Source organism: Neltuma alba, unplaced genomic scaffold (genome assembly GCF_004799145.2).
Source record: "Neltuma alba isolate B1F8T4 unplaced genomic scaffold, ASM479914v2 tig00005551_pilon, whole genome shotgun sequence".
Taxonomy (NCBI): Eukaryota; Viridiplantae; Streptophyta; class Magnoliopsida; order Fabales; family Fabaceae; genus Neltuma; species Neltuma alba.
In genome coordinates this window covers 43419-66526 of record NW_021634153.1, presented here as the reverse complement: position 1 = coordinate 66526, position 23108 = coordinate 43419, and the positions used below count along the sequence as shown (strand labels likewise).

The 23108-nt window shown below is 29.7% G+C and overlaps 2 protein-coding genes across 2 annotated transcripts; both read left to right on the top strand.

The window, feature by feature from the left end:
* The first annotated feature begins 12772 nt into the window (after positions 1-12772).
* On the top strand, positions 12773-15404 carry LOC114747994 (MDIS1-interacting receptor like kinase 2-like). Its single transcript, XM_028936350.1, has 2 exons — positions 12773-15059; positions 15250-15404. The coding sequence occupies exons 1-2, from the start codon at positions 12773-12775 to the stop codon at positions 15402-15404; spliced, it is 2442 nt and encodes an 813-aa protein (XP_028792183.1).
* A 3791-nt stretch (positions 15405-19195) lies between these two features.
* On the top strand, positions 19196-20273 carry LOC114747993 (MDIS1-interacting receptor like kinase 2-like). The gene is made up of 2 exons (XM_028936349.1): positions 19196-19562; positions 19746-20273. Exons 1-2 carry the CDS (start codon positions 19196-19198, stop codon positions 20054-20056), a joined length of 678 nt encoding a protein of 225 aa, XP_028792182.1. The 3' UTR covers positions 20057-20273.
* Positions 20274-23108: the final 2835 nt, after the last annotated feature.

Sequence of the window (23108 nt, the reverse complement as noted above, 5' to 3'; positions counted from 1 at the left end):
TGAAATTAAATATATACTGCATATATGTGAAATGCTTCATGATCAAAGACTTTGAGCATGTTAATTTGGAATACTTATAATAAGTAACTTTTTAATCATAATTTACAAAATACGAGATAAGTATATGAGAGAGTTTTTGTTTTAACTTACAAGATACGCGTTTATAAGTCTTTTTCATCGCTACTCTCAAACTTGCCACAAAGGCCATGTATTTATAGGCAAGATTTTGTCGTCTTCATGATAGTGTTGGAGGATATACATACTCTCAATATGAATTCAAAATATAATATAACAAGCTTTAAATTTTTTAAATCCGAGATCTTGAATAAATAAATGGAGAGATTCGGGTATATGAATGATTGGAAATCGTTCCTGTACCATATGTTGTCATTCTACTTAGTAGCGACGAAGAACAGAGGTAAAGTATTCGTTGAGAATTGTCTTGTCTTTCCCTTTTTATCCTATACTGTCTAATACTAAGCCATGTGAGAGACTTTATCAACTTCTAATTTCTTCATAAGTCTGAAGTTTCCACAATTGGCTTCATTTATTAATTGACAATTTTGGTTTCATATGCTCTTATTTACGCCAAAAAGAGAAAAATAAGAGTTAAAATTTAACTTTGGGAAAATCAACGAAGACATATGCAAAATTAAGTATATACTATAATATAATTTTTGGACGCATATATCAATGATAATATTAATTATGAAATACTTGTGATGGCTTATTTTTACAATTCTATAAAGGAATTAGTAAAAATAAAATCATCATCAATATATATAAATTGTGAAATTATTAATTAATATATACTGTACGTGTGAAAGGCTTCATGATCAAATACTTTGAGCATGTTTGAAATAACATATAAGTAGCTTTTTAATAATAACTTGCAAAATACGAGATAAGTATATGAGAGGAGTTTTGTTACGACTTACATGAAATGTGCTTATAAGTGTTTTTTTATCATCATCCCAACAGACCTTGTGTATTATTGCATGGTAAATTTCTACGCCGTTTCATTTGCTTCCATAATGTTTGTATCCACCATGAGAGTGACACTCATTCCAAAATTGAAAGAATAAGAATATATAGACTTTTATTTTTTTTCCTAAAGAATATATGACTTTGAAATATTGGAGGACACATGACTTCCAATATACAAGACGATAAGTTTAATATCCTATATATATATTGATATAGGAGAGTGCAGTGATTCATTTTTACGTTTCATTTTTAAAAATAGCAAGGCTAAAGACTTTAAATTGTCAAAATTTGAACTTAAACAGATATTATAGTTCTATTTTTTTAAGAAAATATTAATTTTTTAAAATTTCTTGTGTGTTTTCTTTTTTCTGGTGGTAACATCACTTTTTTACATGTGATAGCAAATTAAATAGTCAAGGTCCAAAGAAGAAAGCAGAGTTGTCGTAAGAGAGACTTCAAAGACTTCTAAAATGAAAGAGGCGTCCAAAATTTGATTTGAGAACTTGAGTTTCGAACTAAACTTTATGTTTAGATTAAATTCTAATTCTAATATCTGACAAAAAAGGATTAAATTCTAAATACATATATATAATATTTTTCATAAATTGTTTAGATTTCACCCACCACCAGATGTATTTTTTTCCTTACGTTTCGAATTGATTTGGATTGAGCCGGGCATAGCTACAAAATGTGACAAAACTCTATCATCGAGTAGTTAAAAATGATTATCCTATGACTTTCCGCTGGACAAAAAATCATTTACTTGCTAATGCAAAGATTTCAATCAATTCATAACACATTGTACGGGGAAAATTTAAACTTTGTTGCGAAATGTTTACTTCATCTAATTTTTAATATAAAGTTTATTAAATATAAAATCTTAATCCACTTTGTTTTTAAATTTATATTTTTTTTTAACATATCCCTATTAATTTCTATATGAAAGGAGGTTCCTAGTAATGAAGTAATAATCAAAAGTGTATATTAAAGAATAAAAATTTTAACACACATTTATTACAATAATTAAGGTATATAAATTTTTAATTTTAATATTTGTAAATTAATTATTTAGCTCCTATAGAAATTAGTTTATAGATCATATAACTCGTTATAAAATTTATATTATATATAATATTGATAAAATAAAAATGCAATATAATGTTAGATATAACACTCCAATTGCCTAATTATTATGAACTCAATGAGCGATGAAAAACAAAGTATTTGAATTGTTGGGCGCTATGAGAATTGATTTGTCTTTCCCTCTTATCCTGTCCAGATATATTACGCCATGTGAGAGACTCTTTTTTAAGAAATTTCCACAATTGACTTCATTAATGATATTATAACAATTTTGGTTCCATATGTTCTTATTATAAGAGTTAAAAGCTAACTCTGGGAGAGATCAAAGAAACATATGCAAAATTAGATATATAATTTAAATATATATAATTTTAGGATGCATGACTTATTATGAATACTTTTGTGATGGCTTATTTTTATAGTTAATAAAATTAAATTTTAAAATCATCATCAATACGTATAAATTGCGAAATACTCTTCTTAGGAGGATTAAAGGCATTTTCTCCTGACAACCTTGACATTGTCATCCTGTGAGAAAGACTTCATGATTCTTTCTCTTTCACAATGTTTGTATCCACCATGAGAATGACACTTCATTCCAAAATTGAAAGAATAAGAATACAGACTTGGAAATATGGGTGGAGACCCACACTTTCCAATCTACATACAGTAAATTTAAAATCCTATTTTAATATATTGATATAGGAATAGAGAGGGTAGTGGTCCATTTTTACGTTTTAAGTTTGAACTTAACAGATAGTATAATTTTATTTTTTAAATAAATATTAATTTTTTTTAAAAAAAATGTGTGTTTCTTTATCGGGTAGTTAGTCACATACTTTTTTACATGTAGTCAGAAAATTAAAATAGTTGATGTCAGATGGACACAAGCTAAGAGGATTTTTGTTATTAGCAAGCACAATTTAGCGACAAGATAGTAGAGTTGCAGAATTATTTATTTTCTCTTATTTGTCACGCTCTCTTTTTTCAGTTATATTTTCCCATGCATTCTTTTTTCATCATTTTTCTTATTTATTATAAGAAAATTTTTTGGTCAAAAATTATAAGAACATATTAAGAAAATAAAATATATCTTTTACTTATTTATTATTGAAAATTTATAATGCAGATTCGTTTTAATTGAAAGATTTATATAATCTAAATTAAGTTGATCATGGTTAGAGACTTAGAGAAGGCAGCAATCTAGCACCAAATATTTAATATTGTTGCATTCACAGACTCCCGCTTGATGGAAATCTTTGGTTATTCTAAATCCAAGATCTTGAATAAATGAACAGAGAGATTTGGATATATGAATGATTTGAAATCATTTCTACACCATATATATCATTTTAACTTAATAGTGACGAAAAATAGAGCCAAAGTATTCGCTGGCCACCACGAGAATTGATTTGTCTTTCCGTCTTATCCACAGACTATCTAATATTAAGCCGTGTGGGAGACTTCCGTCAACTTTTCTTTCGAAGTTTGAAGTTTCCACAATTGGCTTCATTTATTAATAATGACAGTTTTGGTTGCATATGCTCTTATTTACGCTAAAAAGAGAAAAATAAGAGTTAAAATTTAACTTTCGGGGAAATCAACGAAGACATATGCAAAATCAAGTATATACTATAAATGTAATTTTTGGATGTATATATGAATGATAATATTAATTATGAAATACTTCTGATGGCTTATTTTTACAATTATATAAAGAAAATTAGTAAAAATTAAAATCATCATCAATATATATAAATTGTGAAATTAAATATATACTGTATGTGTGAAAGGCTTCATGATCAAAGACTTTGATCATGTTTGGAATAACTTATAATAAGTAGCTTTTTAATCATAATTTATAAAATACGAGATAAGTATGTGAGAGAAGTTTTGTTTCGACTTACATGATACACGTTTATAAGTCTTTTTCATCGCTACTCCAAACTTGCCACAAAGGCCATGTATTTAGAGGCAAGATTTTGTTGCCTTCATGATAGTGTTGGAGGATATACAAACTCTCAATAAGAATTCAAAATTATATATAACAAGCTTTAAATTTTTTAAATCCGAGATCTTGAATAATAAATGGAGAGATTCGGATATATGAATGATTGGAAATCATTTATGTGTCATTCTAACCTAATAGCGAAAGAAGAACAGAGGCAAAGTATTTGTTGCCCACCATGAGAATTGACTTGGCTTTTCCTCTCATCCTCTCATCCATAGACTATAAGCCGTGTGAGAGACTTCCATCGACTTTTCTTCAAGAGTTTGAAGTTTCCACAATTAGCCTTATTTATTAATATGATAGTTTTGGTTGCATATGCTCTTATTTATGCCAAAAAGAGAAAAATAAGAGTTATGTTATGAAAAATGAGAAAAGTACAAAGATTGAGATGAGGGAGATGGAGAAAATAAGAGGAAATGGGAGGAGAAATTAAGGAGGAGTTCTCATTCACTTCATTGTCTCAAATGTGTGTACATCATCTCCTATTTATAGGACCCCAATATTGAAGACTAACCTAAAGAGTTACAAGTACATAAAGAAAGGAATTAAGCAACATAATTGTACAATTGGAGGTTATAGGAAATCAATACTTGAAACCCTTCAATTTGGGAGTTATAAGGTATAATGCCATTAACCATGAGAAGGAATCCTAAGGGGCTAAGGATTATGAACATCCACACAACATTTACAACACTTCCTCTTGGATGTTCATAAATAAATATTGTGCCTCATTAAAACCTTACTAGGAAAAACCCAGTGGGACAAAATCTAAGTGAAAGAAAAGAGTACACAATATACGTTGAAGCTGTTTCGTTAAAAAACCTTAACAGAAAAACCCGTGGGACAAAATCTTTGCTAAAGAAAAGAGTACAATATGATCTTTACTCCCCCTAATGACAACATCACTTTTACTCCCCCTATCAACAGCATCACTCTCTATCATTTTTCATAACATCATTCACAAAAATTAGTATTATTTGCTTATCAATTATTGTCAGAACCAATACTGATATTATAAATTAATTTTTGTTCACAATTTTTCTATCTTTGAGGTCTTTTTTTTACTATTTTTCCTATTAATTACATTAATAAAGCAATTAAAAACCACATGCGAGATATTATTATAGAATAAATATATGGGACTTCTAATCTATTTAGTTGAATATATTTTGCAAACAAAATTATCATAACAAAATCAATCATTTTGCAATCATTGATGCATTCAATAACTTGATCCACGGGTCAAGTAAGATACGAAATTATTTATTTTCTAATACATTTTTCTAAGCTAGATATGTATACTCAAATTATCTTATTCAACATAATGTTTTTAAGCATTGGATGATTTTCTTCTATATAAATGCTTTTGACATTTTAAATCCCTCAAGAATTCTCATGTAAACTTCATTATTTAGTGAGCCACATGTATAGGCTACAACGATATCTAACAGATGCATATTTCATTTTTCATATACTGCCAAACTAGTAATATATGCAAAAATTATTGCATCTTTTCTCTTTTCCTTTTGTTTTTGGCCAAATTTCTATTTTCATATAAGATCCTCTTTGAAATCACGTGATATTATTATCAAAAATGTTGTCGACAACTTTATCTTTTTGGTTCCATTTTTCCTCTTATGACATTACTTATTGAGATCTCTTCATTACTTTTCAAGTACCTGAACCTCTTCTGGGGCTTTTTTTTTTTCAACTAGTTATGTCTCAGTACTCTTCTAGAGCACATGCCTCCTTAATATACTTTTAAATTTCATGCTCCTTTTTGTTCAATATAATTATATTGGAACCGATTAATCTCTCATGCTTCAGGCATGTCTCACTTTTATTTATACTAATTGGAGCATTTTCAGCTGTAATATGAGATTTAGTAATACTCACTTAGGTCAGTAATAGCATCTGGCACATGTTTTGTGATATCTCATGGATACATTCTTTGATGAACTTTTGGTTCATACTATCATATATATGAGGATCTATACTTGATAATAATAATGCATTCTATATGTTATCTTTTCCAACTACTTTTTCTCTCTCCCTCATGTTGGGAAAATTTTGTCGAATGACAATCAATTAATCATGCACTATAAGTCTCCTCAATTCATTTGCTTCTTTTAGAAACATCCCTTTTGTTTCTTTTAGATACAAACAAGAAGGAGGAGGTTCTTATCCAACATTCATTCCAATTTTTTATATCCATCTATATGTATATTGTGGTGGATCAATAGACATAAGCATTGCACATTCAAACTTTTAAGATGGAAAGTATTTGGCTTCTGACCAAAAGCCAATTTCATTGGGAGAATTTTATTGGCTTGATTTGCATAAATGTTACAACATATCAAACTAAACAAGCCAACTCTGAGATGAAGATCTTGTACTCAAAAGTGTTGATCTAGCCATTCATGGAGGCTAATAATTCTACCAGATCGTTCTGTTAAGTAGACTTTTCAATTATTTTTCTAACAAATGCATGTTGATTACTGAAATTCTGGGATATAAATTCACAATCTTTTTCAATAGAAATTTTCTGGATCTCATAATCTGGAACTTGTGCACTTAACATAATGATTACTCATATAATTTTGCAAACTTCAGGTTGCAAATTAATTAATACATGTAACCATCTTATAGATGCATCTATCAAATTTATTAAATACTCGTATGGTTTACATGCTATTGGTATGGGCCCATATATCTGAATTTGATATATTTCCAGAAATGTAGAGATCCATTTTACATCATAACTAGTGATATCAATGTAATCAATTTTTCATTGAGAATAAGCAGCATATGAATTCTTGGATCATATAATATGTTGGCTATTCATGAAGAATCTTCTGGTTCTTCAATGAATGTCGATACATAATCATCAATAATTTGTTACATCATATATATTATCTATGATAATCAGACAAGCCACCCCAACTATACATTAATTAGGCGAGCAAACTTCTAGTTTACTGTAACAAGTTTCAAGTAAAACTCTATCCAACATCAACTCACACTTGTATTTCAACAGTCTCCCTCTCAAGTGTGAGTCATAAAAACATGTTTTCCTTATTCATGTATTTCAAAAACAGTGACTAGCATATAATAGGCTAATAACCTCTATCACTTGGAAGTCCAAGTACTTCCTAGTTCATATATAATTATGGATTTTAATTCAATTTGGCTATTACTTTTCAGACTCTTTCGAAACCAAAGTTCTAATGTAGATCAATGGGTCTTTTTTTTTTTTTACCATTAATTCTTTATCTGCCCATAAAGGAAAATATGTATTAGTTCTTCAAGAACTATATTAATATTTTTACACATAATTCTTCAGGACCTAAGTAATTTAAGAAGAATAAGGAGACAAATTCATCTATAATATCGTAATACATAATAATAAATAGTTATAAGTATCATAAGTTTAACTTGTAATATATATAGAATTTACACATACTGCAAAGATGATTTTGTCCAACCAATCGAAATTAATATCAACTATAAATTTTCTCATAAAGTTAAATAAATTTCCATTTTCTCAATTCAAATGTGACATAAATATATGATTTTTTTTATCAAATGTCACAGCAAAAACTAATTTAATTGTAGATATACAATTTTCTTTTATACTTTTTCAAAATGTATGAACTTAAAGAATTAAATAATGTTTGAATTAATCCAATAATCATAATTTTTTAAACTATAATTATCATTTGCACATGCTTAATTTATTCTCATAAACAAACTCATATAATTAAAAAGAACAAATATAAAATATCTTTTAAAATAAACTTTCTGAGAATAAAGTGTAAAATTGAACTTATTGTCAAAACTTCTTAACATTAATATATATTATTTATTTAATTTGTAATACTCAAAATATATCTTTTGAAAAATTACTTGCACATTGTATGAATACTTAACTCTTCTTTCTCAACTAATTTCTTGTTTAGTTAAACTCAAAACAATTTCAAATGCTCACAATAAAATTTATTGTCAACAAATCACAATAAATCATTCAAAACTAAGATCATAAAAATAGCATATAAATAAACAAAATATGAACAATATATCATCTCTTTAATTTGCGCACAAATAGCACAATAAAGTACCAATATCATAATATGACCATTTTTTTTTTTGGATATTCTATTGATATGAAAATAAATTATATTCACAATTCATATTCATAAATATGCAAGTAAATTGGCACAATAAATTAACATTTCAAAGTGACCAATAACTACTTTTAATGTTTATCAATATCTTAATATCAAATACTTATAATAATATATGTATACCAATCAATCACAATAAATTTAAAATAATATTATATAACCTTCTAGATATAGCCTTCTGGGCTAATGATTATATTTTTCAACTTTGACTAATTTGAACATATTTCTCTGTAAGATATTACCTTGGGCATTATAACTACATTTTCATACCTTTCATAATATCTCTTGATCTTTTGATTTCATAACCAATTTTAACATTTACTTTCAATAAATTGGTACATATATTTGTCTATATGACTTCTGGTCATATTATGATATTTACTCATAATTGTTTTTGACTATAAAGGTATCAATATCTCCCCAATTATGGTTTAATAGCTAAAACCAAATATTATTGCCCTTTAATTATTAATTCCAATGGTATAATGTGGGCATGCTCTTTATCACTCTTATAGACATGTTCCTTACTTTCAGTAGCACATAATCAATTTATTCAAATATTAGTCTTCAGGACTATAGTAAAAATCTTTCAAATAAAGCTCTTTTATGCCATTTGATGTTTGAACTATTAGCCTTCAGGGCTTTGATATTTGTCACAATGTAGCCTTCAGGGCTTCAATACTTGTCACCATGTAACTTTCAGGGCTTTGATATTTGTCACTATCAAATCATCAAAGTGCCATAGATTTTTCTTGTCATTCCATTTAAAAGCATCCATAGTGTTCTTTTACAAAAGAACAATTACAAAAGTGATATGACTTCTGGTCATCTAATCACATATGGCTTCTAGCCATTTAATAAAATGAAATTAAATAATATTGTAATGAAATAAATTAAAATTCATAATCAAATATAAATAACATTATATAATCATATATATTACTGCGATAGATATAAAATGACATAATATAAACCAAACAGATATATGTAAACAAACAATAGAACAAGAAGTATGGAAAAATAAATAAAATAAATAACACAATATCACAATGGGGAGATAATAAAATTAAAATGTATAAAAAGAATAAATTAATAAATAACATAAAAGAACAACATAATATATAGCAAATATATAGAAAATTAAAATTAGATGTGATAATAAGATAAAAAGAATAATTGGGTAAGGAGAAGTTAGTAGAAAGTATTATCATATACTATAAGAATATACTCCCTCCGTTCCTTATTATAAGAGACATTTGGTGCTTATAGCATGTTCCTATATATAAGAGACACTTAAAAGTTGTCTTACTTTTTTGTGTTAATTTCCTATTTTATCTATTATTATTGTCTCCAACTCACACTCTTCTCCTTCCCACTTCTCTTTCTTTTAATAAATTACCATTGTTCTCTCTCCTTATTAATGAGGGCACTTTTGGAAAAAAAATTATACTTTTACATATAATGTTCTTACTAATTTTAACTATTTTTTGATCAACGTAATTCGGTTATTCGTCTCTATAATAATAAGGAACGGAGGGAGTATAATTTACAAAGGGCTCATACCTCAAATCTTCATAACAAACTCGTGTTGATAATGTGTTATGAAAAATGAGAAAAGTACAAAGATTGAGATGAGGGAGATGGAGAAAATAAGAGGAAATTGGAGGAGAAATTAAGAAGGAGTTCTCATTCACTTCATTGTCTCAAATGTGTGTACATCATCTCCTATTTATAGGACCCCAATATTGAAGACTAACCTAAAGAGTTACAAGTACATAAAGAAAGGAATTAAGCAACATAATTGTACAATTGGAGGTTATAAGAAATCAATACTTGAAACCCTTCAATTTGGGAGTTATAAGGTATAATGCCATTAACCATGAGAAGGAATCCCAAGGGGCTAAGGAGTTATGAACATCCACACAACATAATATTTACAACAAGTTAAAATTTAACTTTGGGGAAATCGATGAAGGGATACACAAAATTAAGTATATACTATAAATGTAATTTTTGGATGTATATATGAATGATAATATTAATTATGAAATGCTTGTAATGGCTGATTTTTACAATTCTACAAAGAAAATTAGTAAAAGTTAAAATCATCATCAATATATATAAATTGTGAAATTAAATATATCATGTATGCATGAAAGGCTTCATGATCAAAGACTTTAAGTTTTGTCTCAACTTATGTGATACGCGTTTATAAGTTTTTTCATCGCTATTCCAAACTTACCCTTTGTATTATTGCATAGTAAATTCCAAGCCGTTTCGCTTTCTTTCACAATGTTTGTATTTACCATGACAGTGACGCTTTATTCCAAAATTGAAAGAATAAGAATATATAGACTTTTATTTTTTGCCAAAGAATATATGACTTTGAAATATTGGAGGATACAAGACTTCCAGTATACAAGACAATGAATTTAAAATCCTATATATATATTGATATTGGAGATTGCAGTGATCCATTCTTATGTTTCATTTTTAAAAATACCAAGGCTAAAGACTTTAAATTGTTAAAATTTGAACTTAAACATATTATAGCTATATTTTTCAGAAAGTATTAATTTTTTAAAATTTGTTGTGTGTTTTTTCATTTTCTGGTAGTAATATTACTTTTTTACATGTAATGGTAAATTAAATTAGTCAAGGTCACGAGAGAGACTTCAAAAACTTCTCAAATGAAAGAAGCGTCCAAAATTTGATTTGTAAACTTGAGTTTCGAACTAAACTTTATGTTTAGATTAAATTCTAATTCTAATATCTGACAAAAAAAAAAGGATTAAATTCTAATAATGTATAAAAAATTTTGTGCGAGTCTACATATATATGTATATTTTTTTTTATAAATTATTTAGGACTTCACCCACGATCATATTTATTTGTTCCCATGCGTTCCAAATTAATTTGGATTGAGCCGGGCATAGCTACAGCCTACAAAATGTGACAAAACTCTTAAACGCACTACTTAATGCATCGAGCCATGTGAATGAAAAGCCCCTATTTTCCTTTGGTAAAGGATGGAAACCGTTTAAAAGCTATGATTTGTTATCGGGATTGCAAATATCCATCTTTGCAAAATATTATGTGTAAATTATTATTTAGCATGTGTGTATATATATATATATATATTATTTTGGTCATGTTCTAATTCCAAATTGATTCCAGTTTGAATTAATTTCTCAATCAGTTTAATGGTCGATTTGGTTTTTAGTATCTTAGTTTTTTTAAAACAAGAGATCCTGATATTAATGTTAGTTTTTTTTATGTTGGGGTTAATATAATTTTGGTTCTATAAAGTTACATGAATCTTAGTTTTAATTTTTTAAATTTTAAATATAAATTTTATTTTCTCAAAAAACAAAAATATAAGTTTCGATTAAATTATAGTAACTAATATTTTAAATGAAAACAAATTTAAAAGACCAAAAAATTATGGTTTAAAATTTAAAAATTTAAAATTAAAATAAGAACAAATTTAAAAGATAAAAAATTATATATATATATATATATATATTGTAATAGTTGATTTGATGGTCAAAGCTTATCGCCCGCCTTTCGTCGCTTTTTGACCATGATTAGGAATCTTGACAAAAAAAGTTTTTTCCATGATTGCAGCCACATGCATCTCGATTAAAAGTAGCTGAGGTATTATGAAATTCAATTAATAAACCAACTAAATAATAATAGAAGCCATATTGTCAAAATTTTCATTTATTAATTGAAGTTTCTTTTCATAAAACCAACATATATCTCATCTGTCATGAGATTTGCTCAAAAATCAACATTTATTTTTCGGCTGGTTATTATTGCAAGTCAAAATCTCCCTCTAACACCCGTGCAGAGATATCATACACGATACTAGAGTCATAATTAATATGAATTGGCAAGTCTTAATTAGAAATGTGGATAGACATTTATTTGTTGATGATAATTTAGCAAAAGCTGCTCATAGGTTAGAAGAGAATTTTGGTATCTTTAATTAATCTCCACCTTAGATTTAAGGAATGGATCTTGATCAAGCATAGTTTTTTTGTATTGTTGTTTGCTTTTGTTAAGTAATATTATTCAGTATTATTATAAAAAAAAAATCTCTCTAACCATAAAGTAATACTGTAAGATATTTTGGTTTGACAATAAATTAATAACCTCATCTGCTAAATTTAAAAGAGACAGTTATTTATATTTTACGTCAAAATCATTCTAACCTAAATAACAAATTGTATATGATTTTAAATTGTTCAATTATTCAAAGGGAATCAAGCAGATGGAATATAAAATTGGAACCCTGCTTTGAGCAAACGGAAACATTTAGAAACAAGGCCCATCATAATTAGACAACTCCAACATTACGTATGATATATATATATATATATATATATATATTATTTATAAAAAGGATCACATGTGATTGAAACTATTCATTTCTTTACAGGGAGTTCAACTTTCTTGCAATAATGTAACATAAAGCGGAACATGTACAGGCATATTCAGAAACATGGCCCAACAACAAATTTTTTTAGTCTTTCTACTTCCTCTTACTTGCTTTGTGTTTTGTACACTCTGTTCCGTCACCTCAGGACTCGCGGAAACTGAAGCTCTTCTCAAGTGGAAACAGGGTCTCCCAAAGCAACCAGCTTTGGATTCATGGGTCTCTCCACCAGAGGCTAACTCCAGTGGAGCTCAAACCCCATGTTCATGGCGTGGAATTAATTGTGATTCTTCAGGGAGGGTGATTGAACTCAACTTGAACAATACTGGTCTTGAAGGTACCATTGAAAAGTTGAACTTCTCAGCATTACCAAATCTTCTTACTCTCAATCTTCAAGATAACAAACTCAGTGGCAATATACCAGAAGGCATTGGAGTGCTCTCGAAGCTCCAATTTCTATCTCTAGATAAAAACCACTTTTCTGGGTCTATACCCCAATCTCTAGGCAACTGTACAGATCTAAGAGTTCTCTCAATGGCTTTAAACAATCTCTCAGGCATAATTCCACCTAGTATTGGTAGATTGACCAATCTAACTGATGTTCGCTTTCATCGCAACCATTTACATGGCGATTTGCCACAAGAGTTTGGAAATGTTTCGTCTTTGATTGTTGTTCATCTGTCATATAACAACTTCAGTGGCCATCTACCACCTCAAGTGTGCAGAGGCGGCAAGCTTGTGAATTTCACTGCAGCTTATAATAGTCTCTCTGGTCCAATCCCAATGAGTTTGAGAAACTGTTCATCTCTTTATAGAGTTCAACTTCAACATAACCAATTGACAGGTCATGTAGATCAGGATTTTGGAGTTTATCCTGATCTCACTTACATTGACATCAGCTTCAACAGAGTGCGGGGTGAGCTCTCTGCAAACTGGGGTTCCTGCCAAAGCTTAGAAGCTCTTATCATGGCTGGCAATTCAATCAGGGGAAATATTCCAGGTGAGATGTTTCAATTGAAACAACTACAAAAGCTTGACTTATCATGGAACCATATATCTGGCGAGATACCAACACAAATCAGAAATGCCTCCATGTTATACCTTTTAAAGTTAGACAGAAACAATATTTCAGGTATGATGCCTGCAAGCATTGGAAGTCTTTCTAATTTGGAGTTATTAGACCTGTCAATGAATAGGCTCAGTGGATCTATCCCTTATCAATTAGGGAATTGCTACAAGCTGCTCAACTTAAATTTGAGTCATAATGACTTCAATAGCCAAATCCCTTATCAAATTGGGAATCTTTACTCCCTAGAAGATTTTTTGGACTTGAGTTATAATTCACTTTCTGGAAAAATCCCTGTTGATCTTAGTAAGCTCAACAACTTGATAAATATGAATCTGTCTCATAACAATTTATCAGGTTCTATCCCCGATTCCCTTAGTACAATGTTGAGCTTGTCGAGCATCAACCTCTCTTACAACAATTTGGAGGGTCCTGTACCAAATAGTGGCATATTTGATATATCTTATCAATCAGATCTGAGTAATAACAAAGATTTATGTGGGAGAATCCATGGTTTGAGATCTTGCAATGTTTCAATATCGCATTGGAGAAGCAACAAAGGCAAAGCTGTGATATCTATTGTTGCTTCTTTAGCAGGTCTACTACTTGTTTCATTGGTGTTAGTTGGGATTTTTGTTGTTTGTTCAAAACTAAAGTCAAGAATTATAGAACAGAATTCAGGAATCATGAAGGAAAGTACATTTTCAATCTTACATTTTGATGGGAAAAATCTGTATGATGACATAATTGAAGCAACTGAGAACTTTGATGACAAGTATTGTATAGGGCAAGGAGCTTCTGGAAAAGTTTACAAAATGGTCATGCAAGGAGGTGAAAAACTTGCGATAAAGAAGTTTAGATGTGAAGAATATGATTTAGATCTTCAAATTTTAAAAGCCTTCAAAAGTGAGATTGAAGCAATGACAGAAATTCGCCATCGAAACATTGTGAAGCTCTACGGGTTTTGCTCACAAAGATCACACACTTTTGCTGTTTATGAGTACATGGAAGGTGGGACTTTAGCTGATTTTCTGAAAAATGACACAAAGGCATTAAAGTTAGATTGGCTTAAGAGGGTGGATATTGTCAAATGCGTAGCAGAAGCTTTATCTTATATGCATCATGATTGTGATCCGCCAATTATTCATAGAGACATATCAAGCAAAAATATATTATTGTCTGCAAATCTTGAAGCCCATGTGTCAGATTTTGGCACAGCAAAGTTCTTGAAGTCTAACTCATCAGTTTTGACGGCATTTGCTGGTACACTTGGCTATGCTGCTCCAGGTAACTTAATGCCATGTCTAACTCTATTTAAAGCATTAAAGTTATAGAAACTTCAGTTGTGTTAATATCCATGAGTATGAACTTAAACTTTCTATTTTCGAAGTTTGTTGCTCAGTCATAAAAATTCATATCTAATTGTCGTTACTTACAAATGTTTCAAATGATCACTTCATTCTAATTGCTATTGCAGAGCTTGCGTATACGCTAACGGTGTCTGAGAAATGTGATGTGTTTAGCTTTGGCGTATTGGCTTTTGAAATTCTCATGGGAGAGCATCCTGGTGATCTAATTTCTCATGTACACGCCTTTGATGATGATCCAAACATCAACTTCAAAGAGATTTAGACCCCCGTTTGTCACCTCCTAAAGAGCAGCAAAAGTTGATGAAGGAAGTGATTTTGATTGCAAATCTAGCTATTTCATGTTTACAAACTAACCCCTCATCTCGACCAACCATGCGAAGCATCGCTCAAATGATGGATCGTGCTCATCATCATTGAAGTTTTTGTTAGCTTGTTCTTATGTACAATCCTCTGGTTAATATATTGTCTTTGTACCTTTGCATGAAGCTAAATAGCCAGCTGCCTATTATTGAAAGATCTGTCGGCCGATGTTTTGGGTACTTAAATAATGTTATCTTGTAGTTTCTATTTGGAACTGGAAACCATCACTTTGTAAATTTAAAAAGAAAAGTTAATATGCATGCCCCTGCAATTTATCTCATTTTAGTTAAGTTCTTACTGTTTTTTCCTTTTTATAGAATTCTTACAATTTTCTCAATTATAGGTATTGATTTTGATGCTCATAATTTAATAATTTATAAGAGAAACAATGTTAGTAGCTAATAGTATGACTTTCATTTAGCACGCATTAAATTAATGTTGTTTACCAAAAATTTTACAATAAGATTTTGACTTTTTTTCTACGCGAAATATATCAGAAATTTTTGTTCTGCTATTTAAATATGTCTGCAAACATGTATGAGGCATTTTTTATATATTCACCGTTTAAGGAAGGTTTTCTCATATTTTAGGCCAATCATACCTTAATTTTTAGTTGTGACAGTATATTTTTAAAAAAAAAATCGACACTTTTTAAAGATAAATAATTAATGATTCAACTAGTTTTTTTAATTTTCATAAATTTGTTATCTAGTTCTTTTCTGGGAGAATAGAAGTGTCTAACGATAATAAGATAATGATATTGCCTTCGGTCCTAAATATAAAAGCTGATTTTTTTAAATAACAGGTCATGGTATTGATGTTAGTTTGTTATTTTGGAGTTAGTATAATCCTTGGTCTCTTAAGGTTACACAAATTTTGGTTTTAATTCTTTAAATTTCAAATCATTGTTTTTGTTATTTAAAAAACAAAATAGTATAAATTTTTATTAAATTATTATTGTAACTAATGTTTGAAATTGAAACAAATTTGAAGAATAAAAAAAGTTACCATTTAAAACTTAAAAGACTAAAATTAAAATAAGAACAAATTCGAGAAAAAAATTATATTAACTTTTTTTTTTTTGGTAATAGTTGATTTGATGGTCAAAGCTTATCGCCCACCTTTCCTGACTTTTTGACCATGATTAGGAGTCTTGACAAAAAAAAAATTTCTTCCTTCGTTGCCGCCACTTGCATCTTGACTAAAAGTAGTTGAGGTATGATGAAATTCAATTAATAAACTTACTATATAATAATAGAAGCCATGTTGTCGAAATTTTCATTTATTAATTGAAGTTTCTTTTCCCAAAGCGAACATATATGTCATCTGTCATAAGATTTGTTCTAAAATCAGCATTTATCTTTCGGCTAGTTATTATAGCATGTCAAAATCTCTCCCTAACCATAAAATAATACTGTAAGATATTTTGGTTTGACAATAAATTAATAACCTCATCTGCTAAATTTAAAAGAGACAGTTTTTTATATTTTATGTCAAAATCATTCTAACCCAAATAACAACTTGTATATGTTTTTAAATTGTTCAATTATTCAAAGGGAATCAAGCAGAGAATATAAAATTGGAGCCCTGCTTTGAACAAACAAGAACATTCAGAAACAAGGCCAATCATACTTAGACAACTACAAAATTATGTATGATATATATATTTATAAAAAGGATCACATGCGATTTAAACTATTGATTTAATTACAGGGAGTTCAACTTTTCTTGAAATAATGCAGTATAAAGCGGAACATGCATACAGGTACATTCAGAAATATGGCCCAACATAAAATTTTCATATTCTTTCTACTTCCTCTATCTTGCTTTGTCTTTTTTGCGCTATGTCCCATCACTTCAGGACTTACAGAAACTGAAGCTCTTCTCAAGTGGAAACAGAGTCTCCCAAAGCAGCCAATTTTGGATTCATGGGTCTCTCCACCACAAGCTAACTCGAGTGGAGCTCCAACATGTTCATGGCGTGGAATTAGTTGTGATTCTACAGGGAGCGTATTGAACTCAACTTGAGCAATACTGATCTTCATGGTACCCTTGAAAACTTGAACTTCTCAGCATTACCAAATCTTCTTAATCTCAATCTTCAATGTAACAAACTTAGTGGTAGTATACCAGAAAGCATTGGAGCGCTCTCGAAGCTCCAATTTCTATCTGTAGAGAAAAACCACTTTTCTGGGTCTATACCGCAACCTCTTAGTAACTGTACAGATCTAAGAGCTCTCTTAATGGCTTTAAACAATCTCTCAGGCATAATTTCACCTACTATTGGTAGACTGACCAATCTAACTGATGTTCGCTTTCATCGCAACCATTTACATGGTGAGTTGCCCCAAGAGTTAGGAAATGTTTCATCTTTGATTGTTGTTCATCTATCTTATAACAACTTCAGTGGCATCTACCACCCCAAGTGTGCAGAGGTGGTAAGCTTGTGAATTTCACTGCAGCTTATAATAGTCTCTCTGGTCCAATCCCACTAAGTTTGAAAAACTGTTCATCTCTCTACAGAGTTCAGCTTCAACATAAACAATTGACAAGACATGGAGATCAGGATTTTGGAGTATATCCTGATCTCACTTACATTGACATCAGCTTCAACAGAGTGTAAGGTGAGCTCTCCGCAAACTGGGGTTCCTGCCAAAGCTTAGAAGCTCTTATCATGGATGGCAATTCAATCAAGGGAAATATTCCAGGTGAGCTGTTTCAATTGAAACAACTACAAAAGCTTGACTTATCATGGAACCATCTATCCGGCGAGATTTCAACACAAATCAGAAATGCCTCCATGTTATACCTTCTGGACTTAAATAGAAACAATATTTCAGGTATGATGCCTGCAACCATTGGAAGTCTTTCTAATTTGGAGTCATTAGACCTGTCAACAAATAGGTTTAGTGGACCTATCCCTTATCAATTAGGGAATTGCTACAAGCTGCTCAATTTAAATTTTAGTCATAATGACTTCAATGGCCAAATCCCATATCAAATTGGGAATATTTACTCCTTGGAAGATTTTTTGGACTTGAGTTATAACTCACTTTCTGGAGAAATCCCTGTTGATCTTAGTAAGCTCAACAACTTGATAAATCTGAATCTGTCTCACAATAATTTATCAAGTTCTATCCTTGATTCCCTGAGCACAATGTTGAACTTGTCAAGCATCAACATTTCTTACAACAATTTGGAGGGTCTTGTACCAAACAGTGTCGTATTTAATATTTCTTATCAATTAGATCTGAGTAATAACAAAGATTTATGTGGGAGAATCAATGGTTTGAGACCTTGCAATGTTTCAATATCACAGAGGAGAAGCAACAAAGGGAAAGCTGTGATATCTATTGTTGCTTCTTTAGCAGGTCTACTACTTGTTTCATTGGTGTTAGCTGGGATTTTTGTTGTTTGTTCAAAACTAAAGTCAAGAATTATAGAACAGAATTCAGGAATCATGAAGGAAAGTACATTTTCAATCTTACATTTTGATGGGAAAAATCTGTATGATGACATAATTGAAGCAACTGAGAACTTTGATGACAAGTATTGTATAGGGGAAGGAGCTTCTGGAAAAGTTTACAAAATGGTCATGCAGGGAGGTGAACAATTTGCCATAAAGAAGTTTAGACGTGAAGAATATGATTTAGACATTGAAAGTTTAAAGCCTTCAAGAGTGAGATTGAAGCCATGACAGAAATCCGCCATCGAAACATTGTGAAGCTCTACGGGTTTTGCTCACAAAGATATCACACTTTTGCTGTTTATGAGTGCATGGAAGGTGGGACTTTAGCCGATTTTCTGAAAAGTGACTCAAAGGCATTAAAGTTAGATTGGCTTAAGAGGGTGGATATTGTCAAATGCGTAGCAGAAGCTTTATCTTATATGCATCATGATTGTGATCCACCAATTATTCATAGAGACATATCAAGCAAAAATATATTATTGTCTGCAAATCTTGAAGCCCATGTGTCAGATTTTGGCACAGCAAAGTTCTTGAAGTCTAACTCATCAATTTTGACGGCATTTGCTGGCACACTTGGCTATGCTGCTCCAGGTAACTTTAATGCCATGTCTAACTCTATTTAAAACGTTATAGAAACCTGTGTTAATATTCATGAGTATGAACTTAAACCTTCTATTTTCGAAGTTTGTTACTTATTAGTCATACAAATTCACAACTAATTGTCGTTACTTACAAATGTTTCAAGTGATCACTTCATTCTAATTGCTATTGCAGAGCTTGCATATACGATAACAGTGTCTGAGAAATGTGATGTGTTTAGCTTTGGTGTATTGGCTTTTGAAATTCTCATGGGAAAGCATCCTGGTGATCTAATTTCTCATGTACACGCCTTTGATGATGATCCAAACATCAACTTCAAAGAGATTTTAGACCCCCGTTTGTCACCTCCTAAAGAGCAGCAAAAGTTGATGAAGGAAGTGATTTTGATTGCAAATCAAGCTATTTCATGTTTACGAGCCAACCCTTCATGTCGACCAACCATGCGAAGCATCGCCCAAATGGTGGATCGTGCTCATCATCATTAGCTTGTTCTCATGTACAATCCTCTGGTTAATATAGTGTCTTTGTACCTTTGCATGAAGCTAATTAGCCAACCGCCTATTATTGAAAGATCTGTCAGCTGATGTTTTGGGTACTTAAATAATGGTATCTTGTAGTTTCTATTTGGAACTGGAAACCATCACTTTGTAAATTTAAAAAGAAAAATTAATATGCATGCCCCTGCGATTTATCTCATTTTAAGTAAGTTCTTATAGTTTCTTTTCCCTTTTTATAGAATTATTATAATTTTCTCAATTATAGGTATTGATTTTTATACTCATAATTTAATACTATCTCCGATCCTAATTATAAGAGTCAGTTGACTAATTTGAAGAGATTAAGAAAGTAAGTTGAGTTAGTTATTTGTCCTAAATAAGTGTTGTCTTTCCTAAAGTATCCTTACTAATTAAGTATATTGACTAGAATTATCATTATTAGAAGAGCTACTTTGAAAAAAAATACTCCTCTGGTCTTTAATATATGACTCAATTGTTGAGTTAGTTTTGATCCTAAATATAAGACCCATTCCTCATATTTATCAATTTTCTCTAAATTACCCCTATGAATACTCCATCAACAATAATCAAGCAGAAGAGAGAGAGGGGGTATTAAGAAATATGATTATAGTATTTTAGGGAAAACGTGTCACATTTCTTATAATTACCTAACTTGCCTAACTTTCTTAATCTAATCAAATTAGTTAAATGGGTCTTATATTAAGAACTGGAGAAGTATATAAATATGAGACACAAAGTAGATTGGGATCTTATATTTAGAACTAAAATAAAAGTCAAACATGGTCTTATATTAAGGACTGGAGATAGTAATTTATAAGAAAAACAACGTTAGTAACTAATTATACGACTTTCATTTAGCATGCATTGAATTCATGTTGTCACATGAATTTAAATAAAACAAAAATAATAATTTTTTATTTTTATGCTGATAATAAATAAATTTTATTTTATCATTTTGTTTTTAAAATCTTCTTTTACTTTGTATTTTGTGACTACTTACGTGTTGTTTAACATCCATATGAATTGGAATTAACACATGATGAGAGTAATGCTGATAATAAAAGAAACTACTACCTCCGATCCTAATTATAAGAGCTAGTTAACTAGTTTAAAGAGATTAAGGAAAGAAGTGAAGTTAGTTATTTGTAATAAATACGTGTTGTCTTTCTTAAAATGTCCTTGCTAATCAAGTGTATTGGTTAGAGCTATCATTATTAGAAAGACTATCTTGGAAAAAAAAAGCATAAATATGAGAGACAAAGTAGATTGGGGTATTATATTTAGAACCAAAATAAAAGTCAAACAAAGTCTTATATTAAGGACCGGAGGTAGTATATAGAAACGCAATTAAAAAAAATACGTGACCTAATTAAAAAATAAGTAACTATAAGGAATGATCAATTAATGTTTTCCAATTTAAAATGGTAGGGTAATTTTCTTTATTCAAGGTGTGTTGTTAATCAATATTCGTTGTCTGCTGCTAGTTCATGCTGTATTACCTTTGATCTTATTAACCAGTGATTTTTAGCACATTTTACTCATATCAAGAAATATCTTAAATATAATTAACTCGACCCTAAAGTTTAATAACTTTTAACTTTATTCTTCTACACAGTAATAAATGAATTAACAAAATTATATATTCCGAATTTTTTAAAAATAAAACCTTATATCCTATTTATAAATAAATGAAAAAAATGTGTCATTTTACCCCTAATTTTATTTCTTAAGTGCCCTTGGCATTCCGATTTCTTTAATGGTGCAATTTGACCCATGAGTTTTTGTGCAATTTCTATAATCCTTTTATTTTGGTTCAATTTTTATGATCTAATGTTAATTTTTTAAAGATAGAAAAAAATATTGTTACGATTTTAAGTTTTTAGGAAAAATTTGTGCCCAAAAAGACTTCTAGGTGCTCAACATTTATTAGTGAGAATTATCAAGGTAAATTTGCACTTTAACTTATTATTTCAAGCGGGTCAAGTCAGAATTACTAATATTTTGCTAAAGAACACCATGTCACTGCCATATTTATTAAATAAATTGCGCTCAAGGCTTATTCTTACCGAACTAGAGAGGTATAGGGAAAATTCCAATAAGATGACACTTTAATTTGTAAAACTCTAAAGGATCACCTAAATTTATAAAATTCTAAATTAGCTATAATGACTAAATTGAAATTTTGAAATGTTAGTAAATTTATAATATTGTTCTTTAATATTTTTTAAAAAAAACCATTAAGCATCCTCACCGCCCATCTGGTGGCCACTGAAGCTGGCACAAAACTTGAGGTAGATGCCAGTGCTAGAGCTTCAGTGAACAGTCAATGATAAGTCATAGGCGGCAATTGTTTTTAGGGATTCTTTTTTTAAGTCTAGTAACATGATTAACAAATTCGTTAACGCTATCAGTAAGTTTAATATCACTGTTAATAACAAGTTTCTTAGAAAATTTAAAAATTAGCATTTCAAAAAGTGGTATTTTTACAACTTAAATAATATGATTAACAAGTCATGTAACGATATTAACAACTTTTGTAATGTCATTAGCCACATGATCTGAGAACTTTTTATAGTTGAGATAAATTAGTCATATAAGTAGGGAATTTTTCAAGTCCTGTAATGTAGTTAACAAGTTTTTTTTAACACAATTAATAAGTTTTGTATCATCGTTGACAAATGACAATAAATTTTTCAAGAAATTAAAAAAGCAGCATATTTATAATTTCAGTAATGTGGTTAATAACTCGCATAATGATATTGATATTAATAACTCTCATAACTATAGTAATTGCCTAATTCATAGAGGGCCTATATTAAAAACATTAATCTTCATAAGGAAATTTGTTTTAATTGCATTATGAGAGTTGTTAATATCATTATATAAATTGTTGATTGCATTACTAAAAATATAAAAATGTCATTTTTTAAATTTCTTGAAAAATCTATCATTGACAGCTATAGCAAATTTGTTAATAGAGTTAAAAAACTTGTTAATCGTGTTACAAAACTTGAAAAAT